Genomic DNA, 23673 nt, shown 5'->3' on the forward strand with positions numbered 1-23673 from the left:
TTAAATTGATCATGTTAATGTTAGGATGAAATTCAACTTTCCTTAGTTTCTTTACAAAAATAGGGAATTTTTGAGTTAAGATTAAATTTATGATGATAATGCTGAATAGCACGAATCAACATGATTGGTTGCTTTTTTGATATTTTATCATTATTACGATTTCAGTAGAAAACAAACCGGATTGTGACTATGAACAGAGAACGTTATAATCCAACATGATTTCAGTAGAAAACAAACTGGCTTATGGTTATGAGCAGTGAACATTATAATCTATAAAATTTTATCTTATTTCTGTCATTTCTATTGAGCTAGAGTTTGGATTATTTCACTCAAACACTTGAATTACTATAAAATTTTATATTTTGTTCACATATCTACTTTTAGAGTTGGATTTCTTCAATAAAGTAAATATTTGATTAAACTATTGATCGAAGTGATTTCCCGTTGTGGTTGGAGAAAATAAGTGTTGAAATGTTTTTTTAATAGCATAATGGATTAAAATTTTGGTTCGTTTGTGAATTTTAATAAGCTGATGTTAAACGATTAATTGTTAAACCTAAAAAGAAAGAAATGGAAGACAATGTTACGAGTCAAATTGTTCAGTTGAGTTCAGTTGATAAGGATATTTAATTATATATACAAAGATTGAGTTTTAAATCTGGACATTCTATTTATCCACTTTAATGGTGGAATTTCCAGCACTATTTTACCAAGAAAAATATAGTCCTTAATTTTTAGGAACATTTTAATTTTTGTTCTTCTTTCTTATAGGTTTTGCTTGCTGGAAGTAATCTTATTGTCGGATATTACTTACAGAACACCTTCTCATGAAGGTGTTCAAGCAAAATGTAAACTTCTTTTCATACTTTCTAGATTTCCTCTCTTTTCACAGTTCACTACTAGAGTTGCGCAATGACCTGGTAGGTGAAGGAGCAGGACATCACAAAATTAGGTTAGGTTTGGAGGTTAGTGTTGGGATTACTTGTTAGTGCATAATCTACCGATTTAAAATTAAATAAATAAATAATCTTAACAATGAAAAATTATGACACATTTACTTTGTGAAAATATTTTCTGATTTTAGTTTCTAGAATATTGCTCATTTAATTTGTTAATAATAAGATACAAGAATTTTGAAGTGAACCGTTGCGAATAGTGAGAAGATGAAATGCTAGTTAGTGAAAATATACACACGATTACTTATTTCAATAGTTTATTATGTTCTTGTAAAAAAAAAGAAGAGTTTATTATTATTTTATTTTTTTGGTGATATAGTTTATTATCTTCTTATTAGCATATAAAATTAACATAAATTACAAAATGATTAAAATAAAGCCACTAGGTTTAGTCTAGTGGTGAGAGATTTGGGTAGTACGTTCTAGGTCATGGGTTCGATCCTCAGCTCATTGTAAACAAAAAAAAATAAAAAATAAAAAATATTTTTATAAAGTAAATGGGATAAAATTAAAAGATATAATTAAAAAAATATAGTTTATTATCTTGTTACTTTTATGAATAGAAATCTATAATTAACCTCTGTAACATAAAATTAAAAAACAGACATGTTTTTTATATTCATCAATAAATAATGAAAAAATAATATAAAAGTAGGTTTATCTTTCCCATTGGGTTACTAATCCTAACTATCCTAAGACAAGAGGTTGGTGGGGTGCGGGTGGTTGGTGTACTAGCATACGAGATAAACAACTCTTAAAAGTGGCTTCACACTTTCTTCTTTCTTGCATTTGATATGGTAAAATATAAAAGATAATAAAATAATTTCAATCGTACTGTATTTGATTTGAAAAATATTTTGGGATTGGACAAACCAAGTGTTAAGAGACTGGATAAAAAATAAATTTTTTGTCGCTTATTAAATATAACAACTTTTTATTATATGCATAAGTTGTTTAAAATAACAAAATAACATTTATTTTCACCAAACATCGTAAAAAACAAAATTTATTCAATAAATTAAATATTTGTCTCTTGATGTTATGTCTAACACTAGTATTTACCTACAGTAACCTTAAATTATGGTTCCATTTTACAATGCCAAATTTTGGGTTTATGAGATATATCTTTATAGGTTAGTATAATTATATGAGTTGGTATTAAAAAAAAAAACTTGTTTGGTAATATTTTTTTTCACAAGTTTAGAATTTCTTTTTATTAGCTTAATTATAACTTATTTTGATAAGTTAATTCAATAGCTTGCATAGCTTATCTTTTTTTTCCTTCAATTTTATGGTTTTACCCTTATTATTTGCTTAAAAAATCAAATATCAATTTATTTATTTTTGTATTTACACTTTCGTGATGTTGCAATTAAATTATCAATATATTTTATATGTATCTTCTTGGGTTAAAAAAAAAGTGTTGTCTATAGTGCACAAGGCCACCGTATATTGCACCATTACAATCACTATTTCCTATTGTAGGTAATTTTTTTTCTTTCTTTTAAATAGTCTAGTGGCTACGAATTTCAGTCCCTTACATATACAGTATAATGTAATGTCCTATCAATTGAGCTAAACTCACTGAACATTTTTTCAATTTTCTAAATAAATAAAAAATTAATTAGTGATTCGATGCATGACTAAATCTTGGTCAATGGTCATTGAATTTAAAAATCGTTTTTGTCCTTTTGCTTCTACTTAATGCTAAGGGATGTTACAAGTTTTTTTTTTCAATGAATTTTGTCCTTCTCTTTTTCCTTTTTTGGTACGATATTTTTCGTTTTTTTATCAGGTTGTCTAGTAACTAGAAATTCTATCTTAAAGATAAATAAATGGTGAGTCCGGAATTCAAACCCAACTTTTTTCCTTCTCTTAGTCTAGTGTCTCTGAGACTTTTTTTCCTTCTCTTTATTCCTTCTAAATATTTTTCTATGAATGTTTTCCTTGGAAAGATAAGATTATGACTGTTTTTTAGATAATTAGAATTTGAAAGAAAGCTGGCCCTAGTTTTTCATTCTTTCTTTGAGTTTTTTCTTCTTCCTTCACGGGTAAGGGGGTGATTTTAGGTCATTCTTGGCCTAAAATGACGAGCATGGATCATCTCCGGTACCGGAGGAAGTCCAATAGAAATCTACACCTTTATTATTATTTTAATAATATAAATTGCATGTGTCACGAAAAATGGCCCCTTTGCATTTTTTTTTCTTTCTCTCTTTTAATTTAAATAAGTGATTTCACATTTATTGTGTTTTTAGTTTCTTTCTTTTGTTGTGGTGTCGTCGTCTGAGTGCGGCGTTTTGTTGGTCGTCGTCTTGGTACGACGCTGTTTGATTTTTCGGCTTGTTGCGGTGTTCTTCAGTTTATATTGAAAGATCAACGTCAATCAATTGCAGATTCAATCAATGATTTATGCGTCAACGTTGCAAATCCGGAACTATAAACATTCCTGTCACTTTGATTTTATCATATTATTTGTAGGCAATTTGTCGTTGTATGCTATTAACTTGTATGTTGTAAGTTTGTTCGCAGATTCATCATTTTTTTTAGCAATGTTGAATTTGTATTTGCTTCTGATGTATTCTATCAATTATTGGAATGAATAAATATTTTTATTTTCCGTAAAAAAAAAAGAATTTGAAAAAAAAAAACTACATTATATAAATTAATTTAAACCGTTCATCCTATGAACAGCTCGCTTAGGAAATTATATATGATAAAAGTTGGCGCAAGCTTGACCAATATATACAATAAATTCTTTCTATATTTATAAAATTGACCAATGTACGTCAACAACTTTTTTGACCAATACACAATAAATTCTATCTATATTTATAAACTTTATGATAATATCAACTAAAAATAAAATTTGTTCAATAAAAAAAGGATTTATATTTCTTGTTTTCAAATAAATCCAATATATATGTCTGCATTTTTAGTAATAGTACAATTATGAATTAAAACCAAATAAGAAATTACATACCAAAAACATTTACGGGAAATTTTATAAAATTTGGAATGATAATTAAAATTTCAATATTAGTAAAATAATATCTATAACTCGCAAAGAAACAATGAACCTTTTTTCCAACGTGTATACATAAATAAGGGTGTTGGGGTAACATATACCCACAACCATTACAATCACTCTTTGAGTAGGTAATTGTGTGAAATAGGTGAAAGAATCATGGGTCGTCGTAAAATTGAGATTGAGATGGTGAGAAACTCAAACACAAGACAAGTCACATTCTCAAAGCGTCGAACAGGTCTATTCAAGAAAGCAAATGAATTATCTATTTTGAGTGGAGCAGAAGTAGCTATTGTCGTGTTTTCTCCAGGGAATAAGCCATACTCATTTGGTCACCCAGAAGTTGATGTTGTCGCGGCCAAGTATCTTCAACAAGATCCTGAATCAAGTGACTCCGAAGGAGACCCCTCTTTTGATGCTTCCAATATGAACGAGTTGAATCTAGAACTTGTAGAGGTATTGACCCAAATTCGTGAAGTTGAAAAGCAGACTGAGGCATATGATAAGATCCTAAAGCAAAATGACGTGACAACACTCTTTGACCTTGAAGAATTGATAAATTCATATAAAGAACTTCAAAATTGGGTGAAATTGAGACTTAGTGATCTCAAAATATCAGAATATTTGTTGCTTCTTGCTACAGAGCCAGTTGTTGGGGTTAAAGCAAAATCTACAAAAAAGAATAGAAGAAAAAGTTGATATTTTTTAACATGAAAACTAATTTTAGTCTATGTTTCCTTTTTTGGAATAATTTATTTTCTCTGGTCTCTTTAAAATCTTGTTGCCCATGTCCTAATAGTTAAAGAGAGTCAGGGATGAAAATTTTGAGTATAGAATAAAGTGTTTGTTTTAAATTTTATTTTTTAATTGGTAGAAATTGAATTCAATAAGATTTATATTCACACACTCTAGTTGCACAAAAATTCACAAACTATTCTGAAATATTGTGTGTGCGTGTTTAGTTTTGAAATATTGTACAGCAGTTCGAGAAATTGACTAATCTCTTATAAGTTGTTGATTGACGAAGTATATTTTTTTTAAAAAATAAAATTGGGAGTGGAAAATTGTATTAATCAGCGACACTATGACTATTTTTTAATTGTTATTGAGGAGATTTAAGCTCAACATCTTGAGGTTATAAGGTTAAGTTTTTATAGTCTTCACTAAAGTTTTATAGTTTACCAAAATTTTGGTTCCAAATGTACGAGAATGGATATCTCATTTGTAATTTTAACATGAAGGAGTAAAATATGATATATCACCATTTAAAAGGAGAATTTTTTTTTAAATGAATTGAGTTATTTTTTGACAACTAAATGAATTGAGTTTGAATAATAAGAGATTGCCCTTTTTGTCTCATGTTGAAATCATACATGAGAAAATTCATTTCTCAAAACACACACACACACACACACACAAACACACACACATATATATATATATATATATATATATATATATATATATATATATATACAGCGGTGTGCACTCGTCTCAAACTTATGTCTGATCTCACACACACCGGGACGTTCTTGAGATTTTTGGTCCCTTGTTTGTACAGTAAACATTCTCAAGTTGGCTGCCACTAGACACAAATAAAAACAAGGTTAAAATAAGGGGGAATTAAAATAATTTTATTAAAATATATAGAGATTTGATAACGTGCACACCCAATCATTTTTTAAAAGGTGTGTGTTAGCAAGTTATTTTAAATAAAAAGTAGTTAAATATAACTTGAGGTGGATGTTGATAAAACATTTCTTTTAAAAAATAAATGAGTGTAAACCCACTTGGGTTGGTGCATTGGTAATTTGGGTGGGATAATTTAGCTTCTTCAAAAAAAATAAAAATAAATGAGTGTAAGTTAGTAACTCCTATAAACATTTGCTATAATAAATCCACCTACTTTTTAGAAGGTGTGTTAGCAAATGATAACTAAAAATAGTTAAATACATCCTAAGATGCATGTTGCTATTGCACACCTTCATTAAAAAAAAAAAGGGTGTGCATTAGCATTCTCCAAGTTATCAATTAAAATTTGTGAGTTTTTTTTAAAATATTATTTTTATAATTTTCAATTAATTTTTTTTATCGATTTTCAATATAATAATAAACACTCCCATTACAATTAATTACAAGCAACAATGTACTTTTTAAGCTTATTGAATAACCAATGAATCTAATTTATATTATAGACCAGATTCATCCATTATTCAGAGAGAGTGTATCATTAAATATAATATATATTCATAAATGTTGTGTTAATAGTCAAACTAATAAAATATAAAATTTAATAGTCAAACTAATAGATTTTTGTATAAATTAGTAGGTAATTGTGTGAAACATGTGAAAGAATCATGGGTCGTCGCAAAATTGAGATTGAGTCGGTGAAAAATCCCAACACAAGGCAGGTCACATTCTCAAAGCGTCGATCGGGTTTATTCAAAAAAGCAAATGAATTGTCTATTTTATGTGGAGCAGAAGTTGCTATAGTCATGTTTTCTCCAGGGAATAAGCCGTACTCTTTTGGTCACCCAGGAGTTGATGTTGTTGCGGCTAAATATCTTCAACAAGATCCTGAACCAAGTGACTCGGAAGGAGACCTTTCTTCTGATGCTTCCAACATGGACGAGTTGAATCTGGAACTTGATGAGGTGTTGGCCGAAATCCGTGAAGGTGAAAAGCAGACTGAGACTTATGATGAGATCCTGAAGCAAAATGAAGTGACAACACTCTCTGGTCTTGAAGAATTGAAAGATTTGTATAAAGAGTTTCAAGACAAGGTAAAGTTGCGTCTTAGTGATCTTGAGATATCAGAATGTATGATGCTTCTTGCTAAGGAGCCGGTGGTGGGGGTTAACACAAAATCTGCAAAAAGTGAATAAATTAGGCAAAATTGATGTTTTTCTAGCCTAAATCAAATTTTAGTTTATGTTCCCTTTTATAAGAATAAAGTATGTTCCTTTGTCTCTTTGAAATGTTGTTGCCAGTGTTCCTTATTTCTTTGAAATCTATGAGTGTCGAATAAAGTGTTTTTTATAATTTTTATTTTTTAATTGGTAGAAATCAAACTCACATACTCTGCAGTCCGATCTGCAACGTTGATGCTCAAATCATTGATTGAATATGTAATTGACTGGAGCAAATATTTCAATAAAAATCAAATCAACACCACAACAATACGAGAAATCAAATAGCACCGCACAAGACAGCCAACAACAAAACACCTCACTTAGACAACGAAATCACACACATACAAAAAAAAACATAAAAGAAAAAACTTGATAAATATGAAGATCACTTATTTATATTAAAATAAGAAGGAAAAAAATAGATGTAGAGGGGCGATTCTAGGCCAAAAATGACCTAAAATATTCCTCCCCGATGAACAAAGGAGAAAGAGTATTTAGAAAGAAAAAAAAAGGGAAGAATTTTGTTTTCTCAAGAGAGAAAACTAGGGCCGGCTACACTGTCTAATTTTTTTTATCACTTTGAGTTGGGTATCGTTTGACCTGACTTTTTTTCCTCTTATTTAGAGCTTATGCAAACAACTTATGCAATTTTTATATATTATTATAAGTTTGTCAAGGTAGTTTATGATAAAATAGCTTATAAAATTACAATTTTGACTAATATGAACTTATAAAATAACATAAAACTTAATTTATATTGCATAACTATTTGCATAAGCTCAAAAAAAGTTTCGTCAAAAGGACCCTTAGTATGTGTGCGTTTAGTTTTCAACTTTGAAGCACGATACGTCAAAATAACATTTGAATTGTATATGATATATATTTGATACACCGGTACGAGCATTTCATCTCATGACTTGTAATGAAAAAAAAAAAAATATTGATACGCATCATCCATGTATATGCTTCATTGGTTTTGAAAATATTATTATTTTCCGGAGCTATTAAACTTGATATCTCTCTCCCATCACTAAGGCATATCACACTCAAGCAGTCTCACCCACATCGAATGAATGAACACTTCCACAGGAACATCATATACTTACGGTACATTGCCCATAGCAGATAAATGACAAAAAATGGTTATGCACATCATTCATTATAATTAGTGACTTGAACGTTGAAATGCTAACATTTTTATAGGTATCCTCTCCCCGTGTGAAATTGAACTCATCGCCATCAACCTCACCAAATTCACCAAAGGAACCATTTTGTTTTGCCCATTCAGGCATGTTAATTTTTAGGGGGTGAGGACATAAGTTTTTTTAATGAAGGGATTATGCTTCTTTTTTTTTTGGTACAAGGGATTATGCTTCTTTATTATTAAATAATAAGCAGTACAAATTTTTTGTTCAACAACTTTTAAAATGTTATCAAAACTTTCAAACCAAAAATTGTATATTTGTGGGGTTTAAAAACATATATAAACCAAAAATAGGATTATGCATCTTGATCACATCACCCTGTTTCCAAGCTGTGTTGGTTGCGGATTCAATCACAAACTTTGCATCATGTTATGAACTTGAAGTATAAAATTCATATTAAAAAAATACTGTATTCTGAGCAAACATGAAGAAAAACGGCATAGTCGAAGACTTTATAAGTTAATAATGTTTGTGAAAACCATTCAAAACTTGAATATATACAAGTTGTATATATTCATAATCGTGTAGTGTTAGACTTCTCAAGTTTACAACACTTGTAAAAACCATTCAAAGAATATTTACAACACTGCCAAGAAGCTCATTGACAATGCATGCTTCAGTCTAAAAATGACTAACATATTTATACATGAAATAGTTTCAGCACGCTTGCAAAACAACTTGCTGACAAGTTTCGAGTCATATTAGTATTAACCGTGTGTATCTCGTGTACCATTAGTAGAACAGGTGTTCCAAGACAGCATGCTCAAAGTGTGAGATTATCCATATTCTTGATGTTACTGGAGATTCCATGAACTGCTCGCCCTTCCTCTTGCTCGTCATATGGATTTGCTCGATAGTTGGATATTGCCTCTTCATTGTCTAAACAGCCTGGTCTTTCAGTGAGGAACTGTTCCCAAAACACGTCATTCACTGCATGTGGAGCAGCTGGTTTGACTTGGCCGTTACCTGAAGCCTCCTGCGGTGAAGCTAAACTGATAACCCCGTTAGCCACAATTCGGTTTAAGGAAACTCCACTTTCAGATTCTTTACCAATGACGGTAACTCTTGATTCTGCCAAATTGCCAATTTCTTGACAGTCTATTTGGGGTGATCGGGCGGAGTATGAATTCCTGTTGAATTCCAATGGACAAGATGCCAAAGTTAAATTCAGTTGGCAGGATATATGGCTATCACCTTCTTCACTACTTGGCTCCAGAGAGTGAAGATTTGGGTTCTCAGTAGTTGTTGCTCTTCGTGACAAACACGAATCCATGTTAAAAGTAAAAGACGTCCCAGTATCTGCAAGATCTACTGTTTCAGACGCAAAAGCAAGGCCAGTTCTTGTCTGTGTTCCTTTTAGTTCTCCATCAGAAAGGTTCTTCTGTGGGATTTCCTCATCTTCATTTGACCCCTGTGTGCTACCTGATACCAAGTTCATATCTGAGACAGCTGGTGACAATTCCAGTCTGAGTTTGTTTGAGAAATCTTGTTGGAAAACATTTCCAAATTCCGGTCGAAAATTGCTATGATTGTCAACCAAGCTACCTTCAGCAACAGGCTGCACGTGGTCAACCTCAGGCAATCTCCTTTTCTTATTTAATGCCGCCAAATCCATGAACTCGATTTTGCGCAAAAGTTGATCAACAAAAGAAGGATTCTGAAGAGCCTTCTCAAAGTTGTTCAGCAATTTTTTTTGCCTGTTCTCAATACCATCCAAACGCTGCTGAAATTCATCCAGGTGAAGCTTTGTTTTTGAGTGATGGTGTTTGTAGCTTAAGAGATTGGATTCAAGAGAACTTTTCTCGCGTGAGAGTTTCTCTATTTGTTCATCATATGACGCCCTTTCAGGATCTACAACAGAACCTGGAGGATTACTATGACTGTGTATAGGTTTCCTGCGGTGTATATTCTTCAGAAGATGCTTTTGATCTTTTATAAAATCATCATTAGCAAACTCCCAACGCTCAGCATGTGTTTTTCGAAATCCCTGATAATAAAGCACACACATAAATGAATCACAACAAATTAAAACCTAAAAGTTGCTTCTCTAAACACTTTAAGCAATAACATCAATGCCCATAAACAATTAATTACTATCATTTAAGCCATAAGGTCCACAACATTGTTTGAATGATTTACGATTAAATCTTTAAAAGCATATTCTTTATTTCACACATAAAAACTTCGGGAGCAAATCTGGCAGTGGGATTTAGTTTTGAATCAATGCTATAAGTGCATGATTTATACTGTATTTTCCAACACTATCTAATACTTAGATATCAATTTCTACTAGTTCAATAAAAATTTACCATGGTAAGATGTTCCCAATTTTGGTGTCATCATATCAATAAATGTAAATCTAGATTCCTGAGAAGTCTACGATGCAGAAGAGAAGTAGTAATGAACAATCAAAATTTGGGATAGAGTTTGCAATTAATGGGGAAATTCAAGGATTAGGGTTCCAAAAACACCCATAATGTGTCATGTGAAAGATTTGAAAATAAGGTAGTATTTGTGTAGTTATTAGGAAAAAACAGAAAAACAATCTAATTTTTTTTCCACTATAATGTCACGAGAAATAACATCACAAACGCATCATGAGTGGTATGGAAACTTTAAAGTCAATATCCTTTAAATTCAACAATTGCCCATGAGCTTCTAATTAGTGATTTTCCGTTCGTGACACATTCATGAACTTTTTTTCTCATCCTGCTTGTTTGTTTTGCAAAACAAGTACGAGTTTTTTGTCACTCTTATTTGCTTACTAGAGATGAGTAAACCATAAATTTAGTCCCTAAACTATCACTTCTTCAATTTAGTCCCTAAACTACCACTCATTATCTAATTTAGTCCCTAAACTACATAAATACAATAACAATAAGTAGTCCCTAAAGTATATGAAATCCGTGAATTTAGGCCCTACTATTAAGATGTTAGGGACTAAATTAACAAATGTTGATATACTTTATAAACTAAATTGACACATTTCAATACTTTTGGAACTGCTTAATATATTTTTATGGTTTAGGACTAAACTGAAGATAGGGTGATACTTAAGGAACAGACTTGATGATTTATTAATACCAGGTATACCATTACCAATATGCTGCATAAACTTTTCAAGATTCTCAAATCTCATCATTTTTTTGGGTAGACAGACGAAATGGCAAAGCCATTAATCCAAGGTTCCAACCCCGATAATGGGTTCCGGCCTAACAGTTTTGGCATTTTTTGCTAATTGAGTTAGGACTTGTGTACTCAATCAAATAGACTACATCAAATCCATATCCAATAATTTTTAACATCAACTAAGTTTTTGCCCTAGATAGACTCCATCAAATTCAAATTCGAAGCTCTTCCTAATATTATCCTAATTTAGTAAGCAATTTTTTTTATCAACCTCAATAATCATCATCATCCATATCAAATAATTAAAATTCCATGAAAACACAATCAAATCAAATTACACAATACAACAAACATTCAAATAAAATATAAAAAACACTCAAATTCAAATTAATCAGAAAAAAATTGAAATGAATTGGAGAATGAAGAAGGAAGAGTTAACATACATAAGTATTGAGCTGACGAATGAAGCTGGAGAAATTATTGTGTTTGAAATAGGTTGGAAGAAGAACGCGAGCAAATTCAGGAGGATTCCAAACGATGAAGCTGTTATTGGTAGAGCTCCATGAAACGATCTCGTCTGTGCTGGGATCGTTCACCATGTCATACGTTTTCTGAAGAAACGGTGCCGGACCTCCACCGTTTCCGGCAGCGGTAGCCGATGAGAGCGGAGCAGTTTCCATTTAGTAACGGAATGGATCTTTCTGGAGAGAGAGAGAGAGAGAGAGAGAGAGAGAGAGAGAGAGAGAGAGAGAGAGAGGTTTGACTTGAAAGGGTGAGTCTGTGCTTGCGTAGGCTGGTCGTTGTTGGCGTTTGCTATATAGCCAGCTGCCAAACAAAAATCAACCAAAAGAGAGAGAGACCAAACAACTGTTTTAATATGCGTTTGGTTTTAACAGTAACTTTTAAACCAACTCTACTATTTTTGATAAAATTTTGTATTCATGTTTATAATATTTTATAGAAATCTTTTTAACAAAAATTTTGAATTATATAAGCAACAAGGTAGTTTTTCTGCAAAAGACAAAGTAGAAGAAGCTTTATTGTTATTTTTTTATTAATAAATAGTAAAAATAATTATTAAATCAAATTTTTTAAATAAATTTTTTTTTTATTTAAAAAAAAAGTCTGACGTGGTAGACGGTAGTCCATGTAAGATGCCACATGTCAACAAAATTCAATGTGTCACCGCCACGTGGACTTCCGTTAGTCAACTAACAGTTGACCTAACTTTTGAGACTAAAATCAAAACAGAAAATTAATTGGGGACTAAAAAGAATAATTTTAAAGTATAGGGACGAAAACCAAAACTCAATATAAAAGTATAGATTGAAAACATATTTTACCCTTTTTTTTATAGAGATTAAAAATGAAATTTGAGATATTTATAAGGATTAAAAACATATTTAACCCTAGTATTTAGATTGTCAGTTTGTTCTTGCTCATACGTTGGGCGAAGAGAATGTTAGTGTTGATTGTCTTGCTAAGCTGAGCGCATCACTATATTAATAATCACTCCCTTTATCATTAATTACAAGTAAAATAGTACTTTTTAGATTTGTTGAATAACTGATGAATCTAATCTATATTATAGACCAAATTCATCCATTATTCAAAGAGAACATATTATTAAATAGATCAAATATATTATTAAATTATTTTTTATATATAATATATATTCATAAATGTTGTGTTAATAGTCAAACTAATAAAATATAAAATTTAATAGTCAAACTAATATATTTTTTGTATAAATTAGTGGGTAATTGTGTGAAACATGTGAAAGAATCATGGGTCGTCGCAAAATTGAGATTGAGTCTGTAAGAGACCCCAACATGAGGCAAGTTACATTCTCAAAACGTCGATTAGGATTATTCAAAAAAGCAAATGAATTGTCTATTTTGTGTGGAGCAGAAGTTGCTATTGTCATGTTTTCTCCGGGGAATAAGCCTTACTCTTTTGGGCACCCAGGAGTTGACGTTGTTGCGGCCAAGTATCTTCAACAAAATCATGAACCAAGTGACTCTGAAGGAGACCCCTCGTATGATGCTTTCAATATGGAAGAGCTGAATCTGGAACTTGATGAGGTGTTGGCCCAGATCCGTGAAGGTGAAAAGCAGATGGAGACGTATGATGAGATCCTTAAGCAAAATGAAGTGACAACACTCTCTAGTCTTGAAGAATTGAAAGATTCGTATAAAGAGTTTCAAGACAAGGTAAAGTTGCGTCTTAGTGATCTTGAGATATCAGAATGTATGATGCTTCTTGCTAAGGAGCCAGTGGTGGGGGTTAACACAAAATCTGCAAAAAGTGAATAAATTAGGCAAAATCGATGTTTTTATAGCCTAAATCAAATTTTAGTTTTTGTTCCCTTTTTTAAGAATAAAGTATGTTCCTTTGTCTCTTTGAAATGTTGTTGCCTGTGTTCCTTATTTCTTTGAAATCTATGAGTGTTGAATAAAGTGTTTTTTTTATTATTTTTATATTTTAATTGGTAGAAATAAAACTCACACACTCTGCAGTCCGATCTGCAACGTTGATGACTAAATCATTGATTGAATCTGTAATTGACTGAGTTTGGGTTTAATAGGTCTGATGGTCTTAAATTTTCTTCATAGTTCCTAACTTTGCCTCCCTTGCTATGTTAGGTGACAATAACTCTAATAACTCGTTCTGGAATTTCCTACTTTTCTTGGTTCGTATTGTGTTCGTGTTGTCGGGCGTAACCTCTTTTTATTCACAAAAAATGTTCAAAAATTATTGTTGTGTAAGTAGGGACCAGGACTGCCTAATAAAGCACAAATTTTTATATTATTTTGCATCTAAACCGTGAACTATAGATTGGATGATTAAGATTAATGCAATTATAAAATCACTATAAACAATCTTAACCACATATTTTAGATTAGGCAATCCTAATCTGTTACAATGTCCTCCTATAACAGCACAAAATTCAAATCGATGTAAGTAATGCTCGCTCATATCGTCATTTTGTTAGCAATACTTTCAAAGCTTTTCATTTGTTAGCAACACTTTTAAAGTTTGTAAACTTATTTGTATAAAAAAAATAAGTTTGTAAACTTATCCATCAAAACAAAAACATATAAACTTGGAAGATTGAGAAACATAACAATTTCATTGCAAATAGAGATAAACAAATCATTGTGATAAAAAAAAGCTTCATAAAGAAATCCTTATTTTATTTAATTAGCTTCATAGTTCATACTATTTAGCGTCACAGTTCATACTGATCTATCCAGAAAGAAATAAAAAGCTTCATACTGATAGCAAATGCATGAGAAGACAGCACATGATCATCATCAACCTGATGCAAATTTGTCAGAAAGTTGACCAACAAAAGAAGGATTCTGAATAGCTTTCTCAAATAAGTTCATCAAATTTTTCTGCATGGTCTCCATAGCATCCAATCGTTGCTGAAAACGTTCGATGCGAAGATTTGTTCTCTTTTGATGATTGTTGATTTTCTCTATTAGTTCATCATAATCTCGAGGATGATGACTGTCCTTACGTTGTATGTTCTTCAGAAGATGTTTTTGATCTTTTATAAAATTTTCATTAGCATACTCCCATTGCCCATCATGTATTTTTCGAAATCCCTGATAATAAAGAACACATAAATATTGAATCATAACAAATTAAAACTAAAAGTTGCTTTTCTAAATGAATCACATCTTGCTTATTTTTGTATTGCCAAACAAGTCTGAGTTTTGTGTCACTCTTATTTGATTACTGGATTAGTATATCGTCAATTTAATTCATAAACTATCACTCTATCGATTTAGTCCATAAATTTATTTAAATATAATAAGTAATCTAAAATCTGTCAATTTAATCCATTTATCAAGATGTTATGGACTAAATTGTCAGATGTTGATATACTTTAGAACTAAAATGACAAATTACATATGTTTTTGAGATTACTTAATATATTTATATAATTTAGGGACTAAATAAAAGATAGGACGATACTTCAGAAACTAAATTGATGATTTATTCATTACTTGATATATACACTGTTACTAAGATGCTGCAAAAACTTTTCTTGAGAAAATTTTAACCCCTATATAGCACACACAAATACATCTCATCTTTCAAGATTCTCAAGTCTCAACATTTTAACCTCAACTAAATTTTTATCCTAGATAGACTACGTCAAATTCGATTTTATAGGTCTTCCTAATTCCTATCTTACTAAGCAGTTTTTTTCATCAACCTCATAACGATCGTCAAAATTCATATATGATAACTGAAATTTGTTGAAGACACAATTGAATGAAATTATGCAAATACAATTAAACATTCAAATGAAATAAAAACAAAGTGAAAGGCAAGTTAATCAGAAAAAAAAAATGAAATGAATCGGAGAATAGAGAAGGAAAAGGTGACACACATAGGTATTGAGTTGACGGGTGAAGCTTGAGAAATTGTTACTCTTGAAATAGGCCGGGAGGATAACACGAGCAAATTCAGTCGGGTTCCAAACAACGAAGCTGTTGTTGGTAGAGCTCCATGAAACAATCTCGTTTGTGTTGGGATCGTTCACAATGTCATATGTCTTCACAAGAAACGCAGCCAAATCTCCTTCGTCAACGACAAATGAAGAGAGCAGAGCAACTTCCATTTCGTAACAAAATGGATCGAGAGTGAGAGAGTGAGAGAGAAAAGAGAAAGAGAGAGAGAGGGGTTTGACTTAAGAGTGTGTCTGACGTTGCATAGGTTTATTGTTGTTGACGTTTTCTATAATGCTGGTGGCAAGCCAGCTGGCAAACAAAAATCAATCAATGAGAGAGCAAACAACCATTTTAGTCTTAGAATGTGTGATATTTATTACCTTAGCATAAATTTTATCACCAACACCTAACACATTAGCCAAAATAATTGTTTATTTGATTATACACACACTCAATTGGCAATAAAATGTATATTTTTGATGAGAGAGAGAGAGAGAGAGAGACAGAGAGAGAGGGGTTTGACTTGAAGGGTGTGTTTGACATTACATAGGTTGATTGTTGTTGACGTTTTCTATAATGTTAGTAGCAAGCCAACTACTCCCTCCAGACACAAATATAAGAAAAAATAATTGTTTATCCGGTGTTTAAGAAATTTAGTTAAATGAAGTTAATTTTCTTGATTTAATGCAAAACATGAGTTAAGTTTACTATATTACTCTTTGAAAAGTGATTTATGTCTTGGAAATTACATAAACTTTTGAAAAATGAAATGATTAAATAAGGGTATATTAGAAATAGTAGTATTAATTAGTTTAAAATTAATTGACTTTTGCTTATATTTATGTCTAAAATTTAAAGTTTTTTTTTCTTATATTTGTGTCCAGAGGAAGTACCAAACAAAAATCAATCAAGGAGAGAGCAAACAACTACTTTAATCTTAGAGCGTGTGATATTTACTACCTTAGTATAAATTTTATTGCCAACACCAGACACATTAGCCAAAATAATTATTTATTGGATTACACACAAACACTCCATTGGTAACAAAATGTATATTTTTTAGGATATAGTTGTTGATACATTTCATAGTCCGGCCGACTTTCGAATCTTAAGTCAAATTTTACATATAACAAGTCTTTAAAAAAATGATAATAACAAAAATTATACATATATTATTTTAAAATATTCATTAGTAAAAAAATCGTGTATATTATCAACAAAAAACCAAACAAAAAGAATAAATTTGGTCCAAGTAATGCATTATTTTGAACGGATAGGTTCGGTAATTGCGAATATTTAAAATAAATTTTTAAATATATTTGATTAAAACAATTTTTTATAAAATACTGTTACTACACTGAATTTAGTCACATAAAATTTTAATTTATTACTCGTATAAAATAATTTCTATAAAAATAATTAATTTAGTTGCATAACAATTACTATATTTAATTTATTATATATTACTGTTTTTATATAAAATTATATTTCTGTTATTTAGGTGACTAAATTCAATGTAGTAGGAGTCAAAAAAAAAAAATTCAACGTAGTAATAGTGTAAGTATTTTATAGAAAGATTTTAATTTATTATAAAATACTTTCTATAATTTTTTAAATTTAGTCACATGAAAATTACTATATATGATTTATTGTATATTACTGTTATATAAAATTTTATTTCTGTTTTTAATGTGACTAAATTCAATGTAGTGATAGTGTAAGTATTTTCTCGAAAGATCGTTTCAATCAAATATAACTAAGGTCTTGGGTCCGATCCTTAGCTTAGACATGCAACGATGTTATAACTCTTATGAAGAGTTTGTCGCCAATTTGGATCCCACAAGACTTGAGAGATTAGTCTTTGCAATTGTGCTCAGAAATACCCGATTTACACATAAAAATAAAAAATAAACATGACAGACTATTAACCAATGTTTGGATGGCAAAGTGGAACATGGACAATGAAGCCCAAATAGTTGAGGTCCAACTATAACGAAGGATAACCGGAAGAATGGTAACTGTGTAACAAGAATTTCATTTGTTAGCTAAAAAATTAGGACTTATTTATTACCTAAAAAAAACTTAAAACCTCATTGTTACAAAGACGAAACATTGACTACCCTAATATAATATGGTTAACTACTCTAATATAATATATTTAACTTCTCCAAATAGGTTTATTTGGCAAAAGTTATGAAAAATAAGATAAGATACTCAGAAGATACTAGTAAAAAAGAGGCTCAAAAGATTACCACTTATTTGATACGGTAGATAACAACTATTGGTCATAATCATCCCCTTAAATAGGCAGTGTAACTGATGATTGCGGGTTGTCTCTTTCCTCCGCCTAATAGGATCGAACCCAAAACCTATAGTGTACTATCCAAACCCCTCACCACTAGACTAAACCTAGTTGCTTCACCTAATAGCTTTGTGATTTGCTTTTCAACTTAGTCCTTTTTTATTACCAAAAAAATAAATAAATAAAGTTGATATCAATCAACTTTCAAACCTTCACCCACCCCTCAAAATACCTTAACTCAAGCTTTTAAACAAATGAGATGAGATGAAATGTATTAATATTTGAGACCCCTTAATAGAGTTATATAAAAATTCTGAGGCCCCTTAATATTTAAGGTCATGCATGGTAGCTCACCCTACACACTCCATAGGGTCGACCTTCGAGTTAACCTAAGATAGTCAATCTTGAGCAAGTTGATCCAATCTGAGGTGGAGTGAAAATCTGAAGTGGAGAAACCACGAGCCTGCTAAAAATTTATAGAGGTTGAGCAATCCCAATACAGAGAAGGAAAATTCATAAACTATTAATTTTGATGGGTCTCAATAACATATAAAATGATTTTTAATTTTTCTAAAAATTTCTATGGATGATCTATATGATATAATCTTTCGATTCAACGGCCAATTTTATAAAATTCATATTCGTTATAATGTTATTCGAAATTTGTGCACCATGCACCACTTGTTCATGTTAGACTTGGCCCATCTTTTAGTGTTTTTTTTTTTTTGTATTTTTAAAATGATAAATAAAATTTTCATTGCAAAATTTTTCCAAAAAGAAAAAACTCACGGATAACAAATACTTCCTCCGTCCCAAAATATAAGCAAAAAGTGGTCAACCAAAATGAATGTATTTGGGCTAAATTTTTAACCAAATACATCCACTTTGGTTGATCACTTTTTGCTTATATTTTGGGACGGAGGGAGTAGTATAAATAAATAATTCCTCTATTTTGAATATATTCATCATCGGTGTGAAATTTCAGAGAACTCCATAGTTCCTTCTATTCTGCCTCCGCCCGATCAACACAGCTGCACCACCGTATTCGCCCGCCGATAGAACAACCCTTGCCTCGTGAGGTTGGTTCTCTTTACCTTTTTACTATGCTAGGTTTTGCAATTTTGGCTTCATAATCCAATTATTCGCTACTCCGTCTCAAATTTTCTCCTAACAATCGCCACAATCTCACTATTTTTCTATTACTTTGATTGCGTTGCTACAATCTCAATCTCCTTGATTTCACTGTGCTTCAATTTAACTGTTTATTTTTCATCTTCTTTAGCATTTAGGTTTAATTGCATTTGCCCTTTATTTTATGCTTGGTATTTCCCTAATTTTGTGCCCCAATTACTCTCTGTGATTCTTACATTATAAAAATTTATTCATTTTTGTTTCAATATCTTCATAACTAGCTTAGCTTAATTTGAGCTTTGTAATTAACTTGTTTTGCAAGTGATTTTTCTTTATCTTCATAACTAGCTTAGCTTAATTTGAGCTTTGTAATTAACTTGTGCATAACTATTCATATAATTTACTTTGAATTTGACCATTTTTTTTTATTGATATATAAAAACAAATGTTAGCCTATAAGATATTGTTCAATTTGTCTCATATGAGTATTTTCAAAATATAAAATTTTCATAATTTTTAATAATATATAATTAAATATATTAGTGATTAAAATTGTGCATCGACATGTGTGCCGTGATCTAAAACAACACTTAAAAACGAACAGAGGGAGTAAGTGTCATTTTTGTTTGATTCAAAAAAAAGTTTCATTTTTGTTACTTGGTAGAATGAGGGAAACTTATCACTTCTATTTCATATTTTCCTTTGACAGATAAAAGATGCCGAAGGTAAAGACAAGCCGAGTTAAATATCCGGAAGGTTGGGAGTTAATTGAGCCAACACTCCGCGAACTTCAAGGAAAGATGAGGGAAGGTTGGAATTTTATCTCTTACTAGATTTTGTTTTATTTTATTTTTAATTTTCATTATGAAATCTATGGAAGTAATGTTTTTGTAATATCTTTTATGTGGCAGCTGAGAATGATCCACATGATGGAAAAAGAAAATGCGAGACGTTATGGCCTATATTTAAAATTGCACACCAGAAGAGTCGCTATGTATTTGATCTCTACCATCGGAGGAAGGAAATTTCTAAAGAATTGTATGAGTTCTGTTTAGATCAAGGATATGCTGACCGCAATCTAATCGCAAAATGGAAGAAGGTACCTATCATGAGCTATTTGAATTTTGAAAGTATTTTTGTTTTTATAGTTTTCCATAGGAAAAGTAATTTCATTTGAGAAAACATAGAATAAGTTTGATCAGGAGGTTAGTGAGAAATCCAAATCCGAGACAGACTCAATGCTTGTCTTGAGCCTTATATCACCAAGAAGAAGAAAGACTAACTTCATTCTAAATAAACTTGGGGTTGAAGTCACGTTAAATACATGAGTGTTTCTCTCCAACCACATACACCTCTAAGGACTACATAAGATACACTGCCATAAAATCCAATCTCCTTGTTTCTGCCAGAGATTTGCTAATTGCTATAGAACCACAAAGAATTACTTGAGCATATAGAACACCACCCAGTGCTGTCTAATAATCATAAATTGTTCCATAAGAAGTCACCTTATAATGCAAAAATAATTTTCCTACAAATCTAGTATACCACACAATTCCGTGCAACAAAAGCAATTTGTCTATGAGCTACTTCTAATCTAAGACTAAGTATTGATCTTCACATACACCGGTGTACAACAAAACTAGCATATGCCGTAATTCTCCACAACAAGAGTAGCAGTCAAGTTCTTGAACCTCTGTCCTAGTACCTCTGACTAGTAATGGCGGGTTTCATTTCCCATTCGCGAAGCAGCGAAGTCACAAATCATGGTTCAGTCAAAAACCTGTCTTCTGTAACTTCTGTCCAAAGTATGGTTTTGGGGGTTCCAAACGGGTGTTCTGTATGTCTCCATTTTAGTCTCTTAGAAATGAACAATATGTGTTTGTCTTGGTAAAAATGACCTACTTACTTTTCTTAAGCTTCACTAGATTCCCGCAATCCCAGGTCTCTAGTATTCCATCTTCAAATCTTCAAAACAATTTTATAGTTCGCTTGCAAGTTTCTTCAAATCTCTTGAAATGTTTTCAAGAAGTACAAAATTTTGGAGATTTCACTATAATCTCTCCTTCACACGATCAGGATAGACTAGGTCAACATACAATGAATGAACTAAAAGTGCAAATCTTCTGCTGACCACACCAGTTGTGAATAGCTATTTTTGAGTTTTTTTGCTCTTAAGTATGTGTTAATTGTGGTTCTATAGTATAATATTAGTAAAAAAATTGTGTGCTAATGCCTCTGTGCTAAGGCAATGCTCTGACATATTAACTGTGTATTCATCATAGTGGATGATATAAAGATATCATAATTGTGAGTAATACTATATTACTATATCTTCTCGATACAATTGGAGAGTCATATTTTCATTCTGATCGAGGACTTATGGTGAAACGAGAAAATATCAGTTATTTAGGCAGTTTTGCTTTTCCTAAGATGTTACTAGGTCATTGTTACTGGCTAGCAACATTTATTGAAACATTCCGAAAATCACTAATATAATTATTGTCTGCTACCATCCTCTTGCCTTCAGTTAATTATTCTACCAGTGTAATATTATTACTATACTTTCTTGGATTTGAGCACTTATACTATGTTTTTGTTTTTGATTTGCAGCCTGGTTATGAACGTCTATGCTGCTTAAGGTGCATGCAGCCACGCGATCACAATTTTGCCACCACCTGTGTTTGCAGAGTACCAAAACAACTCAGGGAGGAGAAGGTTATAGAATGCGTTCACTGTGGTTGCAAGGGCTGTGCAAGTGGAGACTGATTGAACATCAATTGAAGTATCAGGAGGAGGGTTTGTTCTCGTTTTGTTGTACTTTTGGTTTTCTGTTCTTGAAACCCTTGGTGGAGCTCAACTTCTCCTGGTTGTATTAATGTTTATTAACTTCACAAGAACTATTCATTGGGATATCAGTTAATTATTAATTATGGGCATTGGGCACCATCTGCATAGTTCAAAACCTGACTGGTCTTTCTGTACTTTCACATTGATGATTTGACATGTGTATTTTGGCCAATTCTTGGTGGCTTCAGCATTTGGCTTAGAATAATTGAACAAGTATTAACATAAAAAACAACTTTTTAACTTTTAATGCCCCTCCTTTCCCCTAATTCATATGTTAAACTTGCTCTTGCTCATTACAAACACATAAACATGTCTTATTTACATGTGCTCAGTTTTGAGTGACAATGGCTTGTGAAACATACTTCTATCTACTTAGATTGAATTATTTACACGGCAAAGTATTTTATTGGATAATTTAATTTACTAACTAGTGCACCTGAGGTACTAGTTTAAGAAAAAAAATGCTATTGAAAATGACATTTTTATATTTTAAAAAAGTTTACTACACAAATTCTAAGATGATTTTGTCATATTTGATTGCTTAATTAGTGCTTCAGGGGCCCTAGTTAGCATTTTCTTAATATCAAAAGCAGCAATATCAAATGTATGTTAAACCTTTTAAAGGAAGACATCTACAGGTTGGTCGAGCTAGACTTAACATATCCATAAGTTCAAAACACAATAACTTACCAAAAAAAAAAACACAATAGTACTAACAAAAAATAGAAAATGCAATCTTTAAAATAACTAAATACAAAATGAAAATTCAAAAACACTTTGTTACTGGCAAACAAGCAGAGACTCGACGTGTATTAAAAGTATAATTGGAAAAATGTTTAGACATTTTTGTTGAGAGATTTTTATAGTAATTAGAAATAACATTATTTTTAGCATATTTATTATGTTCTTATATGTTTGTATACATTTTAATAAAAAGATAGTAAATTATTATGAAAAAAAAAGATAGTAAAATTAAGATATTTATTAACAAAACCTTTTTAATCAAATAGAGTCACTCATTTACTATAAAAAAAGATAGTCACTCATTTATATATAAAATAATAGTCACTCGTTTATATATAAACAAAATAGAGTCACTCATTATAAAAGAAAAAAGGGGAGCAAATAATACTCCCTATGTTTTTTTTTTTTAAGACAATACTCCCTGACAAACTATAAATCGGCTTTATTAACTTGGGCTTTCTTATTAGGGTTTAGGGTTTGTCTGTGCAGTATTACAAATGATATAAAAACTCTTGATGTTTTCTCTCTAGGCCTCCCATCCATGTATCTTTTATACCCTCAAATATTCCAATTTTGTCCTTGCTAAAAACTTCGGTTCGCAAAAACCAAAGTTTTTTCTAATTCAAATTCAGGAAAAATTCGATTAACAGAAACCAAATTTTTTTTCAAGGCAAAACAAATTCGATTCATAGCAATCGAAGTTTTTATTGAAGAGCAAAAAAGTAAATAAGTAAATTTCAGAAAGAAAAAAAAAGAAGGAAACTTAAAAGAAAACATCAAAACTCTTATTATTTGGTTAAGAATTGAGCCCAAATAATTGTTGAGCTGAGATAAATAGATTAGGCCCAAAGAGACGTTGAAATAACAAAATTTAAAACTTGGATTGGTGGGGTGTGCCAGTCTAGTGACTCCTCCCACTTAAAAAAGTAATTTAATATTGTGTGGCC

The 23673-nt window shown here is 31.1% G+C and overlaps 6 protein-coding genes across 7 annotated transcripts; 4 read left to right on the top strand and 2 right to left on the bottom strand.

Moving 5' to 3' along the window:
* Positions 1-4143: 4143 nt before the first annotated feature.
* On the top strand, positions 4144-4683 carry LOC123914576 (agamous-like MADS-box protein AGL29). Its single transcript, XM_045965778.1, has one exon. It carries the CDS (start codon positions 4144-4146, stop codon positions 4681-4683), a length of 540 nt encoding a protein of 179 aa, XP_045821734.1.
* Positions 4684-6341: 1658 nt separating this feature from the next.
* Positions 6342-6869, top strand: LOC123914577 (agamous-like MADS-box protein AGL29). The gene has a single exon (XM_045965779.1). It carries the CDS (start codon positions 6342-6344, stop codon positions 6867-6869), a length of 528 nt encoding a protein of 175 aa, XP_045821735.1.
* Positions 6870-8559: 1690 nt separating this feature from the next.
* Positions 8560-12147, bottom strand: LOC123914218 (heat stress transcription factor A-5-like). Of its 2 annotated transcripts, XM_045965289.1 has the most exons (3): positions 11988-12075; positions 11674-11953; positions 8560-10088 (listed from the first exon to the last, which is right to left on the bottom strand). In XM_045965289.1, exons 2-3 carry the CDS (start codon positions 11908-11910, stop codon positions 8865-8867), a joined length of 1461 nt encoding a protein of 486 aa, XP_045821245.1. In that variant the 5' UTR covers positions 11911-11953; positions 11988-12075; the 3' UTR covers positions 8560-8864. The 2 variants fall into 2 exon arrangements, with proteins under 2 accessions (XP_045821245.1, XP_045821244.1); XM_045965288.1 differs by having other exon boundaries at positions 11674-12147.
* An 870-nt stretch (positions 12148-13017) lies between these two features.
* Positions 13018-13545, top strand: LOC123914578 (agamous-like MADS-box protein AGL29). The gene has a single exon (XM_045965780.1). The coding sequence runs from the start codon at positions 13018-13020 to the stop codon at positions 13543-13545; it is 528 nt and encodes a 175-aa protein (XP_045821736.1).
* Positions 13546-14547: 1002 nt separating this feature from the next.
* LOC123914579 (heat stress transcription factor A-5-like) lies at positions 14548-15869 on the bottom strand. The gene is made up of 2 exons (XM_045965782.1): positions 15705-15869; positions 14548-14844 (listed from the first exon to the last, which is right to left on the bottom strand). The coding sequence occupies exons 1-2, from the start codon at positions 15867-15869 to the stop codon at positions 14548-14550; spliced, it is 462 nt and encodes a 153-aa protein (XP_045821738.1).
* A 3073-nt stretch (positions 15870-18942) lies between these two features.
* LOC123914219 (protein BUD31 homolog 2) lies at positions 18943-22154 on the top strand. Its single transcript, XM_045965290.1, has 4 exons — positions 18943-19080; positions 19842-19942; positions 20044-20231; positions 21746-22154. Exons 2-4 carry the CDS (start codon positions 19849-19851, stop codon positions 21899-21901), a joined length of 438 nt encoding a protein of 145 aa, XP_045821246.1. The 5' UTR covers positions 18943-19080; positions 19842-19848; the 3' UTR covers positions 21902-22154.
* The last annotated feature ends 1519 nt before the right edge of the window (positions 22155-23673 follow it).

The sequence above is a fragment of the Trifolium pratense genome, linkage group LG3, assembly GCF_020283565.1.
Source record: "Trifolium pratense cultivar HEN17-A07 linkage group LG3, ARS_RC_1.1, whole genome shotgun sequence".
Classification (NCBI taxonomy): domain Eukaryota; kingdom Viridiplantae; phylum Streptophyta; class Magnoliopsida; order Fabales; family Fabaceae; genus Trifolium; species Trifolium pratense.

Excerpts from the sequence above, each read along its gene's own strand:
- LOC123914576 (XM_045965778.1), top strand. The coding sequence starts at position 4,144 with ATGGGTCGTCGTAAAATTGAGATTGAGATGGTGAGAAACTCAAACACA.
- LOC123914577 (XM_045965779.1), top strand. The coding sequence starts at position 6,342 with ATGGGTCGTCGCAAAATTGAGATTGAGTCGGTGAAAAATCCCAACACA.
- LOC123914218 (XM_045965288.1), bottom strand. The coding sequence starts at position 11,910 with ATGGAAACTGCTCCGCTCTCATCGGCTACCGCTGCCGGAAACGGTGGA. Across the intron at positions 10,089-11,673 it reads TTCGTCAGCTCAATACTTAT|GGATTTCGAAAAACACATGC; the intron begins GTATGTTAACTC and ends CTTTATTATCAG.
- LOC123914578 (XM_045965780.1), top strand. The coding sequence starts at position 13,018 with ATGGGTCGTCGCAAAATTGAGATTGAGTCTGTAAGAGACCCCAACATG.
- LOC123914579 (XM_045965782.1), bottom strand. The coding sequence starts at position 15,869 with ATGGAAGTTGCTCTGCTCTCTTCATTTGTCGTTGACGAAGGAGATTTG. Across the intron at positions 14,845-15,704 it reads ACCCGACTGAATTTGCTCGT|GGATTTCGAAAAATACATGA; the intron begins GTTATCCTCCCG and ends CTTTATTATCAG.
- LOC123914219 (XM_045965290.1), top strand. The coding sequence starts at position 19,849 with ATGCCGAAGGTAAAGACAAGCCGAGTTAAATATCCGGAAGGTTGGGAG. Across the intron at positions 19,943-20,043 it reads TCAAGGAAAGATGAGGGAAG|CTGAGAATGATCCACATGAT; the intron begins GTTGGAATTTTA and ends TTTATGTGGCAG. Across the intron at positions 20,232-21,745 it reads TAATCGCAAAATGGAAGAAG|CCTGGTTATGAACGTCTATG; the intron begins GTACCTATCATG and ends TTTGATTTGCAG.